We start from the raw sequence: 20,676 nt of genomic DNA, 5'->3' as shown, positions 1-20,676 counted from the left end.
AGAAAATAGGAATTTAAAAATGTTTTGTTCTACGTGACATTCTAACTGTGAATGTCATCATACTGTTTGCTTTTACTGCAATAAAGTACACATTTGTATTCAGCGATGTCTCATGTGTAAAACAGTACCCCCTATGTACAGGTTTTATGGAGTTTTGGTAAGGTACAGGGTCAAATATAGCATGTTACAATTTTCAGTTTTTTCACATTGAAATTTGCCAGATTGGTTACGTTACATTTGAGACCGTATGGTAGCCCAGGAATGAGAATTACCCCCATGATGGCATACCATTTGCAAAAGTAGACAACCCAAGGTATTGCAAATGGGGTATGTCCAGTCTTTTTTAGTAATAACACAAGCCTTATATTTGACTCTGTAACTTTTGAAAAAAAACATAAAACCTGTACATAAGGGGTACTGTTATACTCAGGAGATTTCGCTGAAAAGAAATATTAGTTTTTTTAAACCGTAAAAAGTATCACAATTATATCGGCCGTGTAAGTGCCATTGGTGTGTGAAAAATGCAAACAAATTCACTTACCTAACTATATCATCGTTGTAATACATTTTACTGTTTTGAAACCCTAATATTTGTGTTCAGTGAAGTCTTCAGAGTAAAACAGTACCCCCTCCCCCCCCCCCATGTACAGGTTTTATGGTGTCTTCGAAAGTTACAAGGTTAATTATAGTGCTAGCAATTTAAATTTCCTGGACTTTCTGCCTGGGTTGTCAGGCAGGTCCCACAAATTGTAATTAATAAAATGACCTAATTATGTAAAATGATTACATAAATATATATATATATATATATATATATATATATATATATAATTTTTTTAAATTATTTTTATTTATATAAAATGTATATATATATATATATATATATATATATATATATATAGATATGTACGTATATACTTGTGTATATAGATATATATATATTTCGTTCAACATGTATTTTGATATCTATATACAGTATATATTAATTTTCAAATACAGTTAGAACGAATTTACACATATTTATTTATTTAACATATTTACATATTTATTTTATATGATATATATATATATATATATATATATATTTAATCAATATCTTCTACATGTATTTTGATAATATATATATGAATATTAAAATACACTTAGACAGTGTATGCGTATTTGTGTGTATATGACCGGTAAGTGGGAAGGATGGCGAGGACATGCTATGCCGCCCCCCGCATTTAGAGCCAGGTCCCAAAGGATGGCATAGTAAGCTACTGATGTTTTTCAGGATATCCCAACAGTATTTAGCATAACATTAAAAAAAAAAAAAAAAAAAGCGAAAAAGCATATTGCATACAAAAGTAATATTAAATGATATTGAAATGGAGAGGGCTAGACTGCAATCCTTTCAAGCTACAGTGTCTAACATGAGGATGACCTTTGGTTAAAAGAAACACTACAGAGTTAGAAATACAAACGGGTATTCCTAATGTTATAGTGCCCCTGCAGAGCCAAAAACAGCCATATGCTGCACAGCCAGATATTCAATGCCACACCACCTAATGTAGGGATGTGCAGAAAAGTCCTATTGCCCAACAACCCATTCTAACCGTCACATGGGGGCACCAACTTCTCCCTATAAGTAGCCTATTCGTGTACTGCACTACTGATCCCAAACATTTAAATCCTACTCCCACCTTTTCTTCCTTTCCATCCTACTGCTCCTAGCAGCTGTTGATGTCTCTCCAAACCCTGGTCCCTCCTCCACCTGATGCTAACACTTGTAACCACAACAATCTTAGACCCATTCCATGTAAAAGCAACCATCTAAAGCAACCAGGACTCTTCATTTATAAATTGTCTTGGTTTGGGCAGCTTGCATGCTAGAATAAGTATGGGTGGTGTTAAGATGGATTGTTTATCATTATATAAAAAAAATAATTATATTTATAATTTTTAACCTTTTCACACACTAATGCAAGTCACATGAATGCTTGGAGTGGTCATGAACCATGTCTAAACTGATAGCAGCTGCACCATGGCTGCAGTATATTGAACAGTTTTACTCAACAGTTGTGATGAGAAAACCTGTTAATCCTTTATAGGGAATTCATTAAAAATGGGATGTCCGTGTATGTTTTTTGCCTATTGTTTCCTATTAAGTGCCCCATACAACATTAACAGTGGCACCTAAAAAGAACAGTGCCAAGTATAAATGGCTCTCTTACTAAGGGTATAGTTGGAATGTTACTCTGAGTCAGATAATTGATAACATGACTAGTTTGAGGGAAAGGAATACAATAATGGGATTATCTAATACAGACTATCTAGAGTTTACTGCACTTATGGCAGTGGAAATGCTGAAAAAACAAAATAAAACAAACATGATTCATATTGGTTGGGAAGGCACCAGCCTCAACTAGTTATTAAAAAACCCTTAACCTGCTGCACAATAAATATAAATATAATATTATTGAACATTAGTAGATTGTGAGGATTCCTACTGGTTTTTAAATTTTTACGGTGTACGAACATTGTGCCCAATGGTGGACAATATATTGCCATTCAGCAAATAGTTTGCGGCACGTTGTATTCCTTTGTAAACCTGAACTACGTCAAATTAAATCTAAAGAATCTGGGACAAAAGTCCAATCAGCTTATGAAGTAAATACCTGGAGTCATTAAATTCAATTCAAAATGATAGCCAGGATTAGGAAATTCAGTTGGCAACTGAGAGTTTACCACATTACTGTGGGTAATATGCAATTCTGAATCATGCAATCTAATAAATGTAAAAATAAAAAATTTGTATTTATAATCTTAACACAAACTTGTTGAGGTCTCAAATACCATCAACTTTTTATTCTCGCTTTTGAAAGGAGAACAATCTCAAAAAATATATTAAGGCAGATTTACGCATGCACAATAACCTTAAAAGCAAAGGAGATATGTGAAAAACGGTAGTTGCTTTTTTATAACCAATAGAGGAATGTAGATTTGATCAAGTCAAAATGAGGTCACTAAATACCAGTGTGGCCAACCAATAATTGGTAGAGCTATTTATGACTTCTTTATTTCATAATAAGGTTTTAGATGTGTGCATTCTGTCCATTTTCATCTTACTGTAGTCCCATAGCAACCATAGTTCTTTGCTGCAATACTGTAAAACAGGTCTTGGGGATTTAAATCTAAACAGACAACTACCATGGGAAGCTCTTGATGATTACAAAATTATTTCAGAGATAACCTGAATATTCTTGTTCTAGTTATTATTTTAAGCATAATTAACCTTATTATTAGCTCTGGATTTCTGAGATGAGATGCCTACAGAGAGCAATCTTTACTGGAGTGTGGCAAACAGTACATACCATCACCTGGGAAGCATCCATATACTGCAAGCCAAAATATTCTGTTTCTATTAAATCCAAATGGTAAACAATCTGGTCGAGTAAATCCTGTCCTTTGGCATGTTTCTGAAAAACAAAAGAATGCGGTTTAAAAAAAAAAAAAAAAAAAAAAAGCAGTGTTTTTCAAACAAATTATAAAAGCAATATTGCTAAATGTATGAAATGTACCTATATGGTTGTTGAGACAACCAACATCCATTCTCAGGTCTTATTTCCTATCACCATAACCGTATTTAATGTGAAGAAATACATATATTACAGCATGATTAAGTCAGGATTTTGAAAAAGACCAAGTGAGGGTAGGAACTATCGATTTAACATAAAATATATTACTTTCTCATTAAATCTAGTTAATGTTATAGGAAAGAGGACATGAGAGAGCATCCTTCAAAACATGCATGTCAAACTCAAAGGTAACATGGGCCAAATAAACAAGGTTTAAGTTTATGTGGGCCGCAAAAAAACAAAAACTTCAGTTTTAATAGAAACGTAGGTTTATTTAGGAAAGTACAGTATAAAAAAAGTCGCCTAACGGATATTGGATGTCCTCATGCTCGTAGGGCTTCAAAGTAAACAAAAGAGTGGATTTTTTTTTAAGGAGACATGCATTTGCATATAACCAATGTTTCAGTCAAACTACCTTGACATATTAACCCCTTAACGCCGTTACGGCGTTCTATGCCGTCGCGGCTTTAAAGGGCTTTAAAGCCGTTGCGGCGGCATAGAACGCCGTAACGGCTTGCAGCCCCAGGAGCAGAGGTGTACTCACCTCCGCCGCGATCCTCTTCTGGGGGGCTGTCTGAGAGCCCAGGCAGCCCCCCTCCGGCAAATGAGGCCCCCGGGGGCCATGTGATCGCTCTCAAAGAGCGATCACATGGCCCCCTATAGCTGGCTATGGATCTGCCAGCAGGGGGACTGTTTAAAATATTAGACAGTCCCCCTGCTGGTAGGTAGTGTAAAAAAATAAATATTAAAATGTTATAAAATAAATTAAATGCCTTTTTATATATATATAATATGTATATATATATTATATATATAATATATATACATATTATATATATGTAACGTCATACGTAATGTATTTTAATATTAATATTAGTATATATATTAATATTAAAATACACTTAGAATGACGTTACATATATATAATATGTATATATATTATATATATAATAGATCTACATATATATATTATATATATATACGCATAATTACAATAATAAATAAATAAAATAATTAAATAAATAAATAAAATATTGAAACAAAATATAAAATAAATTATATATTCATATGTAATTTCAGTCTAACTGTATTTTGTTATTAATATACACTTAGAATGACATTCTATATATATCTATCTATATATAAAATACAAATAACCGCAAATATATATATATATATATAGATAAATACATATAATTACATAAAAGATTACATTAGTATACACGTAGAATTTAAATACCTATAAATGCATATATATTAAAATTCTACGTGTATATTTAAGTAATTTTTTAACATAATTATGTAATTTGATTAATTAAAATTTGATTGACATGCCTGACAACACAGGGAGAAAGTGCAGAGAATTTAATTCGCAAGCACTGTATTTGACCCTGTAACTCTCCAAGATACCATAAAACCTGTATATAGGGGGTACTGTTTTACTCGGGAGACTTCGCTGAACTCAAATATTAGTGTTTAAAACTGGTAAATTGTATTACAACGATGATATTTTAAGTAAAAGTGAAGTTTTTTGCATTTTTTACAAACAAACGGCACTTTTATGGACTATATTATTGTTGTAATATGTTTTACTGTTTTAAAACACTAATATTTGTGTTTAGTGAAATCACCCGAGAATAACAGTACCCCCCATGTACAGGTTTATGGTGTTTTGGAAAGTTAGAGAGTCACATATAAGGCTTGCATTTCATTTTTTTGACATTGAAATTTGCCAGATTAGTTATGTTGCCTTTGAGACCGTATGGTAGCCCAGGAATAAGAATTACCCCCATGATGGCATACCATTTGCAAAAGTAGACAACCCAAGGTATTGCAAATGGGGTATGTCCAGTCATTTTTAGTAGCCACTTAGTCACAAACACTGGCCAAATATTAGTTTTTTGCTTTTTTCACACAAAAACAAATATGAACGCTAACTTTGGCCAGTGTTTGTGACTAAGTGGCTACTAAAAAAAACTAAACATACCCCACGTTCAATACCTTGGGTTGTCCACTTTTTCAAATGGTATGCCATTATGGGGTAATTCTCATTCCTGGGCTACCACACCGTCTCAAAGGTAACATTACTAATCTGGTAAATTTCAATTTGAAAATGGAACGTTCTATATTTGACCCTGTAACTTTCCAAAACACCATAAAACCTGTTAATGGGGGGTACTGTTGTACTCGTGAGACATCGCTGATTACAAATATGTGCATTTTGTTGCCGTAAAACCTAACAGTATTATGACATTTACAGCTAAAATGTGAGGCGGAACTACAAATTTAAAAAAAAAATCAAATTTCTCACAGTTTTTTTTAATTTTATTCATAATAAATTGTTTCAAATACAAATATTTTATATGAAATGAAAGCCCTGTTTCTCCTGAACAAAATGATATATAATAAGTGTGGGTGCATTTAATATGAAAGAGGGGAACTACGGGTGAACAGACATATAGCGCAAATTCCAGTTTTTGTTTACGTTTTGTTTTGATCAGAACGTGTACTATTGACTCCGTCCTGAAGGGGTTAAGAAAAGTTTGGTAATGGGACTGAAATGGTGATTATATGCTGTTGCACAGCTTGAAAAAAAAAAACTAATTATGTTATCTTGTTGATTTTGAAGTCCTATGAATGTGTTCTTCATTTTGGCTGAGATCAAACTTTATGATCTTAGCCAATCCAATGCGATCCCATAGGAAAGCATTGGGAGACTATTGTACATGTATGGTAAAAAGCTGAGCACCCAATCAGCATTTCCATGAGTAGCATTCAGCTCCTCCATGCAGACCCAATCTAACATACTGCCCCTCCCTCCATTCTAATATACTGCCCACAAATCCAATCCTTTGCTCCCAAATTCAACACACTGCCCTGCTCTCCCTCCACTCTAGTACACGGTCCCCTCAACCCAATCTAATACACTGCCCCACCACCACCACTCTAATTGAATACACTTCCCTCCCTGCCCCAATTTCATACACCGTCCCCTCCCTCCCCCAATTTAATACACTGCCCTTCCCCCAATTTAACACTCTTTCCTCCTCCTACCACTCTAATACACTGCCTACCTCCCTCCTCCAAATTAATACACTGCCCCCCTCCCTCAAATTAATAAAATGCCATCCCCCTCCCTCAAATGAATACACTGCACACTCCTCCCCCATCCCCCCACAACCCCCAATTTAATGCACTGCCCTCTTCCTCTGTAAAATGAATAGACTGGCCCCCCCTCTGAAATTTAACAAACTACACAGGAAGGTCCTCCATGACCCTCTTCCCCTACCTTAAGATGAGCTGCCCATCGTCCTCCAGTTCCAGCACTGCTCAAGCAGGCCAGACGCTCCTCTAGCACTGCGAGCAGGAAGGAAGGGGGAGAGGCTGGTCTGCACCAATGTGGCCCCAGGGCAGGTGGGCCGCAACATATACATTGAGGGCTGCATGCGGCCCGTGGGCCACGAGTTTTACATGCTTGCTTTAAAGGGACAATACAGTCCCCAAAACAACTTTAGCTTAATGAAGCAGTTTGTGCATAGATCATGCCTCTGAAGTTTCACTGCCATTTAGGAGTTAAATCATTGTTTATGTCTGCAGCCATAGCCACACCTACACTGCATGTGACTCACACAGCCTGAATGAAAAAAAATTTAATTTCGGATCAGATGCAACTTGCTTTAAAAGTTTTATCTCTTGCTCTGTAAATTGAACTTTAATTACATACTAAATGCTCCTGCAGGGTCTAGCAAACTATTAACAGAGTAGAAGATAAGATTTGAGTAGATTTGTGAATAAAACAAAATATTTAATACAGGAGGTATAAACATTAGACAAATCATCACAGGAAGTGTTTAGGAAGGCTGTGTAAGTAACATGCCTAGAGCTGCATTAACCAAGTGATCCAACTCCTAAAGGGCAGAGAATTGAGCAGCGAGACTGCAGGGATATTGTCTACACACTAAAACAGCTTCATTAAAATAAAGCTATTTTGATGCTTATAGTGTCTTTTTTAATACAGGGGTTTCCTGACCATTATTCATGGCAGCATTTACTCATGGGTTAGCTCCTCCCCTCACAGCAGAAAGGACAGGAAAGAGAACTCTGAAACTGGTATAAATAGATCCTCCCCCTTCCCATCAGGCAGTCTTTTTTCCTGTCCTGCACAGCAGTTTGGAAGGAGTCTGCTTACGCAGGCCTAGATTTTCTTTTATGCTCACCAGGCAATATTTTTGTAGCCCTGCCGGGGTTCAGCCTCTAAGCCCTGAAGACCCATCAAAGCACTATTGTAAGGTAGCCAGCCTGGGTACCCCCTTTAGTGACCGGGGGTCGGACCCAACCTCTCCCTCTGGAGATGAAAATGGTCCATGGCATGCCAGGGTTCAGCCCTGAAGACCCAGCAACAGGCCAGCTTGGGTACCCCCTCAGGGGATGAACATTATTTTTTTAATCCATCACAAGATGGGTTCCTTATTGCTTCCAAGAGTTTGTCTAGCCTTGTTCCTTCTCTAGGTTTGGCTGTCATGGTCTTAATTCCTATCTGGCCTTTTCAGGATATTTCAGACATTTGAATGTCAGGAGGTTGCAGACCTTGCAGCCGCTAGGGTAAGTTAACTTGGCTGAACAGATTTTATAACAATATCCTATTGATTACTGGTTTGGCTTTTTTTAAAGTCTTCTAAGGTTTATGCAGCCAAATAATGGTTTTATAACTATTAGCTGTTTTTGAACTCTGTCCCTCCCTCTATATATTCAGCTTGGGTATTACCCATGAGTAAATGCTGCCATGAATAATGTGTAGGAAAAAGGAAAATGTGTTTCATACTTACCGTAATTTTCTTTTCCTGATAATTATTCATGGCAGCATTACGTTCCCACCCATATACTATAAGATGTGATGCTAGTTACTAAGACTGCCTGATGGGAAGGGGGAGGATCTATTTATACCAGTTTCAGAGTTCTATTTCCTGTCCTTTCTACTGTGAGGGGAGGAGCTAACCCATGAGTAAATTCTGCCATGAATAAATGATCAGGAAAAGAAAACGGTAAGTATGAAACAAATATTCCTTTTTTTCATGCCGAGTCCTCTTTAAAAAAAATGTAACAAAAACTGCACATCAAACAGTTACAGAAATACTGTTCTAATCCTGCGTTAGTGCCACAATGATATTCCAAAAAAGAGGACTAAATTAGCATACGTTTAATGAATGCATTGAAAAAGAAAATGCTAAAAAACCTTCAGTACACAAAATCTAAAATTGCAACAATGTGCAATACAATCTATATACAATTTTTGTATGACCAGAGGAAAGGCAATTATTGCAAAACACACACACAGATGAACTTTTAGTTTCTAAATAATTTTAAAAGGCACAGCCCTAAAGCATATGTAGTTTCTGTTGCCTTGAGAACACTTTCCATGCACCTTTTGCTGCCTCTTTAAATGACAGAAACTTCTAGTAACCTGTGCTGCTTGGAAACACAAACACAGGAGATAAAAGCAGGTGAAACTCAACTCAAATTCCAACCTAATGAAGTCACTGCAGTCTTCGCTTTCACTAGGGAAAAAAAAAAAAAAACACACACACAGAACAAGCAACGGAGAGGAAGCATTATTTATCAAGAAGGGTGCACAGATAAAAGGAAAGAATGGCAATGTAAAATAGTTTACACTGAAGATTACATAGCTTGACGTTACGTCAGACAAACTATATTTTAGCCTTTTCAGATAATAGCTAATGCCAAAGCTTACATTATTATTACACTTTAAAAATCCATTACTTATCTAAAAATATGTAAATACCTGATTTTACGGTGTTCATTGTTTGGGTGGTAATAATGTGGTTAGCAGATCTCAGCAGCTTTAAAGGGACACTAGGCACTCAGACCACTTCATCTTATTGAAGTGGTCAGGGGTCCATGTCCCTGTCCCTTTAGTCCTGGAATGTAATATATTGCAGATTTTGAGAGTGCAATATTTACATTGCAGTACTAAAGCTGCCTGTGAGGTCTATTTGGCAGACCACTACTAGATGCACGTCCTTGAGGTAATGCTTTCCTATGAGGAATGCCTAGTTTGCGTGGGGCATTCACCACACATGCGCATTAGGTCCACCTAATCAAAAGACATCGGACGAGGCAGACCGCAACCCAGCGCAGAGGGACTTTGTGTATAGATGTATAGACAATATTTTAGGTTCCTGTACTGCAAAGTATGTTTAATCTAGAACTTATCTCCTGCACTATTAGTAGCCTCCTATACCTGCAGGAGGCTCATATGTGTGATCAAAGTTCAATTAACAGAGTGGGAGAAAAAACCCAATACCAAAAAAGAACAGAGACACAGATATATAGAGATATATTTGTGGTCGGTTAATATCGTGACCGTGAAATACCTTGTGATTGGAATTAAGTCGGTGTGGTGTGCCGGAACCGACGTAGGGGTAGGCCTGTAAGAAGGGGGCCTCCCGAAAGACTGTATAGGTAAGAGGGTGAGGTGGGTGGGGTGAACAGCGCAAGCCTCGTCAAGGTAGGAAGGGGGGAGTAGCGTTTTTATGGGAACACTAACTCCTCCCAAAAATACAGGCCTTCGGCCTTTCACACACACACACACACACACACATATCACAGGGATAATTAGAATGATTTCACTCTTCGTATGTATTATACAGTATTCACTATATTAGCTTTTCGTTCATATTCATGTATCTATGTTTTTTTTTGCACAGGTGGTGATTAACTTACTTATTAGGAACCAAAATATGTTTATCCTGTTTAATATCTCTCTATTTTTGGGGACTTTAAGCATGAATTATGCATACACTGTTGATTTTTAGAGCAATATCCTGCCTCCGTGCGAGGGGTGGATACAGAGACAGTATCAATGTCTATCACGCATGCGCCCGACGTCTCCATGGTGGAGGACGCGAGCTGTCAGGAAGTAACCTGAGCGCCCGAACAGAATGACGTAGGAGTCCTGTACCCGCCCAAACGCTCGGAGGAGAGGATGATCGACCCCCTGCACACCTGAACCGTGAGTTAATGTGATTACCTTTCTTATTTAAACTAGGCTGATTCTATATGTATTTGTATTCTGTCCTGATGAAAGTTCCCTAGTGGAACTGAAACGTTGACTGTTGGAATAAAGAACTAGTATTACTTTTTTGAACAAATCCTGGGAGTGCTGATTTTCCTTTGACTGTGTTTATTCAGTGCAATCGAGCACCGGGTCCATATACAAGTGAGTTGGAGTGCAAGTTTATATATATGGACCCTCACTTGTATATGGACCCGGTGCTCGCTTGCACTGAATAAACACAGTCAAAGGAAAATCAGCACTCCCAGGATTTGATCTATCTATATATATCTATATCTATATCTATATCTATATCTATATATATATATATATAAAAGGAATATATTATATATTTTTTACAAGCATGCTGTGTCAGCCACAGCCAAGGGAGGTGTGGGTACGGCTGAATAAAACAGAAACAAGGGATTTAAAGTGGCACTGTCATGGCTGTATCCATTTATTTATTTATTTTTAAACTCCCCTCCCGACTCCACTACATCTAATTGCTACCCATAGTCACCCCCAAATGCCCCTAAGCCCCCTATATTACTTGTTTTTAAATATCTTTATTTTGTGCCCGGACACGTCATCTGCCCACACTAGATAGCACTAGGAAATTCCCGTGTGTGCCCAGTGAAACACGGGGGCATTCGCTATTGTTCGAAATTCCAATAGGAATTTAGTCTATTCATTCTTCAGAAAGATTGCTTTTTACTTAGTATTAGTAAAGTTGGCTTAAAGATCCATCTTGATCGTTCGACCTTTTTAGTAGATCGCTCCCTAAAACCCTGGGAATTAGGGAGCCATCTACTAAGCGGTTGCAAGATGCAGCCGCAGCACAGATCGGAATTTCATTCATTTGAATGAAATTTCGAATCAAACTAAAAGTACTGAATGTCCTCCTAACATGAATGGACAAACTGTTCTCATTTTGTTAAGATGAAATGTGGTAGTTTCGCTGGGGTCCTGCATAATTGACAGGACGTTCAGGAATACTGAAAGGAAGCATCGCGAGATCATGGAGGAAAGGGCGAGTATTGTGGAAAAATGTCTTTGACCCACACTAAGTGGGTCAGAGTGATGAAGTGTAGGAAAAATACACAAGACAAAGTAGTCCCTACGTTGTCTTGTGTTTTAAAGAAAACTAGATCAGTTAGAAAGAAAATACGAACAGATTTTGAGAGACGAAGGAAAGAGGAAGAGATTAGGGAAAGGTAAGTTCGGCATGACAGTGAAACTTAGAAGACTATAACCACCAAAACCACTTTTGCTTAATTAAGCATTTTTGGTGTATAGATCATGTATTTGCGCTCTCACTGCTCAATTCTCTGATATTTAAGAGTTAAATCACTTTGTATATGCAGTCCTGCATGTGGCTTACACAGCTTTACTAAACACTTTCTGTAGAGTCATTTAATGTTTACACTCCCTTTATTGCAAATTTTGTTTAATTTAGAATTTATCTCCTGCTCTGTTAATAGTTTGTTAGACACTACATGATCTAATTGAAAATTAAACCATTTTGTTTTCATGCCGGCTGCGTCAGTCACAGCCAGGAGAGTTGTGGTTAGGGCTGCATAAACAGAAACAAAAGTGATTGACCTCGTATATGGCAGTAAAAGTTCAGAGGCATGATCTATACACTAAAACTACTGCATTACGTTAAAGTTGTTTTGATGCCTGTAGTATCCCTTTAATATTTTATGCAAGGATGAGTCATGGAGAAATAAGCAGATACCAATCTTAACCAATCTTAACCTAAATTTCCAAAAAATATATCATGTTGAAATGCACTGGGCATTGAATGGTGAAATTAGGCCAGTTTTTCTAAAATGTTTCGAGACGATCCAAGTATATTATTCTGCCCATTTAACTAAAACTTGCAAAGACATTCATAACACATATTGTTAAAGCGGCACTGTCATGCCGAACTTACCTTTCCTCAATCTCTTCCTCTTCTACCCCTCTCTCAGGATCTGTTCTTCTTTTCTTCCTGTCTCCTTTAGTTTTCTTTAAAACCATAAGACAAAGTAGGGACTCTTTGTCTTATGGGATTCCTCCGCTTGACCAGCTCTGACCAGCGGAGGAGCAAAGTGTGCTTCATTTCCGCTGGTCAGAGCAATTTTCCCATGATCCCTAGCTTTCCTCCCTGTTCCCACAATGCTTTCTGTCAGTATTGCCAAACGTCCTGTCACTTAGACAGAACGCCGGCAAAACTGCCGAATTGCATCCTAACAGAATTCTCCATTGGTGTTAGGATGCAATTCGGTACTTTGTTTGTATCGGAATTTCATTCTAATGAATGAAACTCCGATCCTATTCATTGCCGCGGCTGCATCTTGCAGCCGCTTAGTAGATAACTCCCTAATTCCCACGGTATCAGGGAGCTATCTACTAAAAGGCTGAAAGACCTGAATTGGTCTTTCAGCCAACTTTACTAATACTAAGTAAAGATTACTTAGTATTAGTAAATAATATGCCCCTACTCGCTATACCGCAAGTAGGGGCATGTCTAGTAAGCAGTGAGCAGCCTGTGGCTGCTCACTGTAAAAAACAAAACAAAAAAAAAAACAATAAACACCCCCCCTCCCCTGCGCGGGGGTTAAAGATTGGGGGGGGGGGGACCTACTGCCCCCCCCCCCCCGGCCCCCACCCCTGCGCGGTGGGTGGGGGCCCTAATAAAACAATAAGGGGGGGGGACCTACTGTCCTCCCCCCCGGCTCCCACCCCTGCGCGGTGGGTGGGGGCCCTAATAAAACAATAAGGGGGGGGGACCTATTGTCCTCCCCCCCTGGCCCCCACCCCTGCGCGGTGGGTGGGGGCCCTAATAAAACAATAAGGGGGGGGACCTACTGTCCTCCCCCCCGGCCCCCACCCCTGAGCGGTGGGTGGGGGCCCTAATAAAACAATAAGGGGGGGGACACCTACTGTCCTCCCCCCCCCGGCCCCCACCCCTGAGCGGTGGGTGGGGGCCCTAATAAAACAATAAGGGGGGGGGACCTATTGTCCTCCCCCCCCTGGCCCCCACCCCTGCGCGGTGGGTGGGGGCCCTAATAAAAACAATAAGGGGGGGGACCTACTGTCCTCCCCCCCGGCCCCCACCCCTGAGCGGTGGGTGGGGGCCCTAATAAAACAATAAGGGGGGGGACCTACTGTCCTCCCCCCCGGCCCCCACCCCTGAGCGGTGGGTGGGGGCCCTAATAAAACAATAAGGGGGGGGACCTATTGTCCTCCCCCCGGCCCCCACCCCTGAGCGGTGGGTGGGGGCCCTAATAAAACAATAAGGGGGGGGACCTATTGTCCTCCCCCCGGCCCCCACCCCTGAGCGGTGGGTGGGGGCCCTAATAAAACAATAAGGGGGGGGACCTATTGTCCTCCCCCCCCCTGGCCCCCACCCCTGCGCGGTGGGTGGGGGCCCTAATAAAAACAATAAGGGGGGGGGCCTACTGTCCTCCCCCCCGGCCCCCACCCCTGAGCGGTGGGTGGGGGCCCTAAATGAACCCCCCCCCCCATCAAGGTGACTAGGGGTCCCAAGCCCCTAGTCACCCCCCACCCAAAACATTCTATCCCCTACCTACCCCCCTCACCCTAAAAATAGTGAGGGGGGAATAAAATAACTAACCTGTAAAAAAAAAAAAAATTAAACTTGCCATTTGACGTCTTCTCTTTTCTAAATTCTTCTTACTTCAGCCCCCCAAAAGGCCAAATAAAAATCCATAAACCCGTCGCACTTTAAAAAAAAAAAAAAAAAAAACGAGCGCAAACAAAAATTAATCCATCTTCACCCATGGAGGGCACGCCGCGTACTGAGCTCCGCAGGGCGGGTCAAGGCTTATAAAGCCTTGCCCCGCCCTGCAATTAGGCTTAGAACACAATGATTGGTTGGTTTAAGCCAATCAGAGTGCTCTGTGTCATTTTACACAGCGTGGGAAAATTCAAAAGAACTTTCCCACGCTGTGTAAAATGACAGATCACTGTGATTGGATGGTTTTCAAGCCATCCAATCACAGTGCTCTGTGTCATTTTACACAGCGTGGGAAAATTGAACTTTCCCACGCTTGTAAAATGACACAGAGCACTGTGATTGGATGGCTTGAAAACCATCCAATCACAGTGATCTGTCATTTTACACAGCGTGGGAAAGTTCTTTTGAATTTTCCCACGCTGTGTAAAATGACACAGAGCACTCTGATTGGCTTAAACCAACCAATCATTGTGTTCTAAGCCTAATTGCAGGGCGGGGCAAGGCTTTATAAGCCTTGACCCGCCCTGCGGAGCTCAGTACGCGGCGTGCCCTCCATGGGTGAAGATGGATTAATTTTTGTTTGCGCTCGTTTTTTTTTTTTTTTTTTTTTTAAAGTGCGACGGGTTTATGGATTTTTATTTGGCCTTTTGGGGGGCTGAAGTAAGAAGAATTTAGAAAAAAGAAGACGTCAAATGGCAAGTTTAATTTTTTATTTTTACAGGTTAGTTATTTTATTCCCCCCTCACTATTTTTAGGGTGAGGGGGGTAGGTAGGGGATAGAATGTTTTGGGTGGGGGGTGACTAGGGGCTTGGGACCCCTAGTCACCTTGATTGGGGGGGGGGGGGTCATTTAGGGCCCCCACCCACCGCGCAAGGGTGGGGGCCAGGGGGGGAGGACAGTAGGTCCCCCCCCCTTATTGTTTTATTAGGGCCCCCACCCACCGCTCAGGGGTGGGGGCCGGGGGGGAGGACAGTAGGTCGCCCCCCCCTTATTGTTTTATTAGGGCCCCCACCCACCGCTCAGGGGTGGGGGCCGGGTGGGGAGGACAGTAGGTCCCCCCCCTTATTGTTTTATTAGGGCCCCCACCCACCGCGCAGGGGTGGGGGCCAGGGGGGGAGGACAATAGGTCCCCCCTTATTGTTTTATTAGGGCCCCCACCCACCGCGCAGGGGTGGGGGCCAGGGGGGGAGGACAATAGGTCCCCCCCCCTTATTGTTTTATTAGGGCCCCCACCCACCGCGCAGGGGTGGGGGCCAGGGGGGGAGGACAATAGGTCCCCCCCCTTATTGTTTTTATTAGGGCCCCCACCCACCGCTCAGGGGTGGGGGCCGGGGGGGAGGACAGAAGGTCCCCCCCCCCCTTATTGTTTTATTAGGGCCCCCACCCACCGCGCAGGGGTGGGGGCCGGGGGGGGGGGACAGTAGGTCCCCCCCTTATTACCATTTTTTTTTTTTTTTTACAGTGAGCAGCCACTTTCAGATGAGGTCCAATGTATTTGCTGTAATAAACGAAGGGTGCTTTAAGACATTTTCCCCCACAGTTTGTGGATTTTTATATTGCATTTTTATATTTCATCTGTAAAAAAATAAATTGATAAATCTACATTAGGTTTCTTGAATTCATTACGGTTTAACCCCTTAGTGACCAGACCGCTTTTCAATCTGCTAACCGTTTGGGACCAGGACTGGGACCAGGACTGGTTTTACATTTCTGTGGTGTTTGTGTCTAGCTGTAATTTTCCTCTTACTCATTTACTGTACCCACAAATATTATATACTATTTTCTCGTCATTATATTTTTAAAGATACCATTATTTTCATCATATCATATAATTTACTATAATTTGTTTTTTATAAAATGATGAAAACATGTAAGAAAAACACACTTTTTCTAACTTTGTCCCCCAAAATCTGTTACGCATCTACAGTCGCCAAAAAACACACGTGCGAAACAGTTTCTAAATTTTACTGCCGAAGAACACCCCAATATGTGTTCAGCAACATCTCCTGAGTACAGTGATACCACCCATGTATAGGTGTCGGGTGCTCTGGGGGCTATACCTTCTTGAATTAATCCTCAATTTTTCGTCTTTAAAGCCCTGAGAGTGCATCTCTTCATTTTTTGTTTATATATCTCTTCAACGTGGGATTGCACCCAGGTAACAATCAATTGTTGTCTGAGATAGGGTGAGCGCCAAGTTATTTACTATTATATATACATAAATATACACACATACATTTATATATTTGAAATTTAAATGTATATTTATGTAATTATGTATATTCTCTATTATTCTTATTTATATAGATATATTTATTATTATATTATTTTTTCCCAATATCAAAATACAGTTAGAAAAAAGTTACATATATAAAAAATCTTAATTTCAATTATTTTTATTTTAAATTGATTATCTTTTATAATTATATACACACACACTAAATTTTAATATATATATATATATATATATATATATATATATTATACATACACATATATACACACACACGTGTGTAATTTTACTACACTTAGTATGAGATATATATATATATATATATATATATATATATATATATATATATATATATACACACACACACACACATATATACATACATACATACACACACTATCAGCTCAGGCAGTCCCCCTGCTGGCAGCACTATGGACACCTATTGCGGCCATGTGACCCCCTGGGGGTCCTAATTTGCAGAGGGGGGACTGTCTGGGCTGTCAGACAGCAGACAGTCCCCCCCATAGAAGAATATTAACAAGCAAAGCATATGTGAGCGCTCCAAATGATAAATCATGACCACTTAAACACTGTACTCCAAAACAGCAGCTGCTGAACACAACTTATATAGATCAGATAAATAACTCTGGGATAGTCTAGATTAATGTGTGTGTGTAATTATATATATACACATACACACACATATACATACAAAGTGTATTTATTAAACCTATAAAAACAAATGAAATAATTCAATATGGATACAGTCATGATAAATGTATCACAGCAACAATATGTCCAGATCAAAGTCCAGAAACACACAGTGTGGGGCCCCCAACACTGATAAATGTGTACCAGTTAGAACTGGAAAATGTGCACATAAAAATTAAAAGTATGTAAGAAGAATAAAAAAAAAAAAAACGATACCCAGACACATACACTATCCCTGGGAGAGGGAGCTCTTAAACCCGCCAAACAACCGGGTCTTGAGAAAGTCCTCCGAAGGGGATGAAACGCGTAGACGATCTGCTTTCCGTCTTCTCTGTATTTCCAGCCCGGTTTCATCTACAGTCCAGGATTGGTTTTCGGCAACTGCTGTGATCGGATCTACTTACACATCCTATCTTGTGTTAGGGAGTTGGCGTGCTCCTCTAACCTCACACGAAGGTGGGGCAGACAGGGTAAGTTGCTTTGGCTTACCCCCAGAGTTCGTTAACTCGGGGAGATTGTTCACAGCAACACCCTTAACCTAGACCCGGTTGTTTGGCGGGTTTAATTGTTGCTGTGATACATTTATCATTACTGTATCCATATTGAATTATTTCATTTGTTTTTATATGTTTAATAAATACACTGTGTGTATATATATATACACATACATACACACATACACACATACATACACACACACACAAAAAGTTGGAACCCACAAATTAGAGGTTTTTAGATAGATGCATTCCTGGGTCTAAGAGTGGCTGGAATACACAATAGGCACCCAGACCACTTCAGCTCATTTAAGTAGTCTGGGTACATATTCCCAGATCCCTTAACCCTGCAAAAGTTTTATGCATATACAGAGTAAAATAAATCCAAGGTCAATATTGAAATATCAAGAGACTTACTTTAAACACTAAATGTGTATGAAGACTGAAACCACAATAAGTCACTGAATAAGGATCCAAACAAGCATTTTATAGGCTTACATATATTTTGATTGGTCCATGTCATCTCTGCAACTCCAAAACGTACGAAAGTGGAGTCGCATAGATATGGTCACTTTAAAAACCAGATGTGACATTTCATGAATTTCCATTATATAAAAAGACATGCAGTTCGAGCAAACATCGTCCTAAGTACTATTTGGAGTTCTAAAATGCACTGAGCGGTCGATTCTGCCTGCACAAACAGAGGAGAAGCTGTTGACCAGCACTGAATTGGTAAGTATAGTCACATTCACCCTTGTATGTTTACAGCCGCTTGGCTCTACACCGAACAGACAAGTATAGTGACACATGATTAAAAATATTGTATAAATAATGTTGTGCATAGCTGAATGGGATAGAATATCCAGAGAAATATCTAACCGGTTTAAAGCAATCAAACTGTCTAAATCTAGAACAGGTAGATGATGTACAAAAAGGGCTTAGCCTGTTTAAGTGTTAACTACCAATATTGTGTTTTCTGTAGAAAATAATTGTGTCTAACAAATTATATGAATCTAGCAGTAAAGAGTATATCATGGTATAATGCAGTTTGCAAATTTAGAAGTTGTTGGGTACAATTGGGTAACCGTGTGCAAACAGTATAAACATAGGAAGAGCTAGAAGAAACACAATGTGGATGAGTTTTGTTCCATATCATCAAAGAGATACATCATCACAATAAGCTTTTACAAGGGTTGTTGTAGCTGAACTAAAGAAGATCTCATTTTCTAGCAGACATACAAACTACCAGATCTACATGCTCGGTTTCCTACTTTTGTGTTGCTATGTTTTCCACAACTGTGTTGCAAAAGGGACTGTAATGAACCACTGCAGTCAAAGGTCAATGAGGACATCAGTGGCAACCATGGTGGAGGAATATATGAGACAGTGTGGGTGACCATGGTTCCAGATGTCTTCGCTCATAAGTTTTGAAATAATTAAATGTTTACTCTAAGTAGGAATCTGACACAGGGAGTGGAGGGGGAGAGGGAGGGTATGGGACACAGAGAGGAGGGGAGAGAGAGGGAGAAATGGGGCACGGGGAGGGAGGAGGGGAGAGATGGAGGGTATGGGACAAATGTAAGGGGAGGGGAGAGAGGGAGGATATGGGACAAATTAAGTGGAGAGAGAGGGAGGATTGGGGAGTGGGAGAGAGGGAGAAATTGGACACATGGAGGGGCTGGGAAACATGGAGAGGCTGAGGGGGGATTGTATGGGACACATGGAGAGGCAGTGGGGCAGAGGGAATGAGACACATGCAGGGCTGGGGGAGGAAATGAGACATGGGAAGGGGGGGGCGGCAGGTGGATTCTACTTACGCCTCTGGGTAAGATACTGGTGAGATCTCTCGGTTTGACCCTGCTTACTGATCAGTGCTGTGTTTTACCAGCTGGCAAGCAACAGTCACTGTGTGTAGGAGCTGCAGCATAAGACTTGGATCTCCCCATCTTGTTGCAATCACGCAAATTAGAGTGCTCATAGAGCCCTCTATTGTGGGATCCTGCAAATGCCGCACTGGTAGGATTAAGGGTTTAATTAGGTGAAAAGGTATACATGAGCGGTATCATTGTACTCTAGCACAGTAGCAACATACAAATATGGGAGGTGTTTATATTATTGTGACATGCGTGGTCTGTGAATTTCCCCAAAATTAAACATGTGTGACAAAACACAAAATTAAATATTTTTATTGATCTTCATTACAAAATAGTAAAATGAAAAATTGGGGTATGTACTTTCTACAAATATATACTTTTGTGTAGCACTTTTGGATTATGTGACTAATATAACAGTTATCCTCTCAGCATGTTAAATCATGCATCCATTTTAGCTTTAAAACCATAATTTAATCCTTGCAATATTTGTTTAAGAACTTCTAAAACTCTATTGGTATCCTAGATATTAGGCATTTTAACTTTCAGGACTAATTGGGGAGTCTATTTTGAGTTAGTTTCATTCAGTTAAACTTGTATAAAAATGATTAAAGGAGCACTATAGGGTCAGGAACACAAACATGTATCCTATATGATTCTATATAGTGTTAAAACCACCATTTAGGTGGATTGCCCCCCTTAAACTCTTTAGAAGGGGTTAAAACATACTTTATTTCCAGCACCACGCAGGTCCGCTGGCGCTGGCCTCTCCGTGAATCTGTCTCCTTGGTGACATTACTAGAATTTACGATTTTTAGCCCATGGAGAAACCATTGGATTGTCGGAAATTGGCAAGGAGGCGGAATGGGGGTGGGGCCAAATGCTGTTTTGGCCCATCAGCACTTCCTCATAGAGATGCACTTCCTCATCTC

The 20,676-nt window shown here is 39.9% G+C and overlaps 1 protein-coding gene across 1 annotated transcript in view; it reads right to left on the bottom strand.

Annotated features, from left to right (window-relative positions):
- Window positions 1-20,676, bottom strand: part of LOC134608783 (band 4.1-like protein 4B) — a 150,296-nt gene that overhangs the window by 67,257 nt on the left and 62,363 nt on the right. Inside the window, exon 2 of the mRNA XM_063451883.1 lies at window positions 3,354-3,458. Within this exon, the coding sequence (XP_063307953.1) occupies window positions 3,354-3,458 (105 nt within the window). The remainder of the gene's footprint in view (window positions 1-3,353; window positions 3,459-20,676) is intronic.

The sequence above is a fragment of the Pelobates fuscus genome, chromosome 4 (assembly GCF_036172605.1).
Source record: "Pelobates fuscus isolate aPelFus1 chromosome 4, aPelFus1.pri, whole genome shotgun sequence".
NCBI classification, from domain to species: domain Eukaryota; kingdom Metazoa; phylum Chordata; class Amphibia; order Anura; family Pelobatidae; genus Pelobates; species Pelobates fuscus.
Note: the sequence above shows the minus strand (reverse complement) of the source record. Positions and strands in the feature narration are given on the sequence as shown.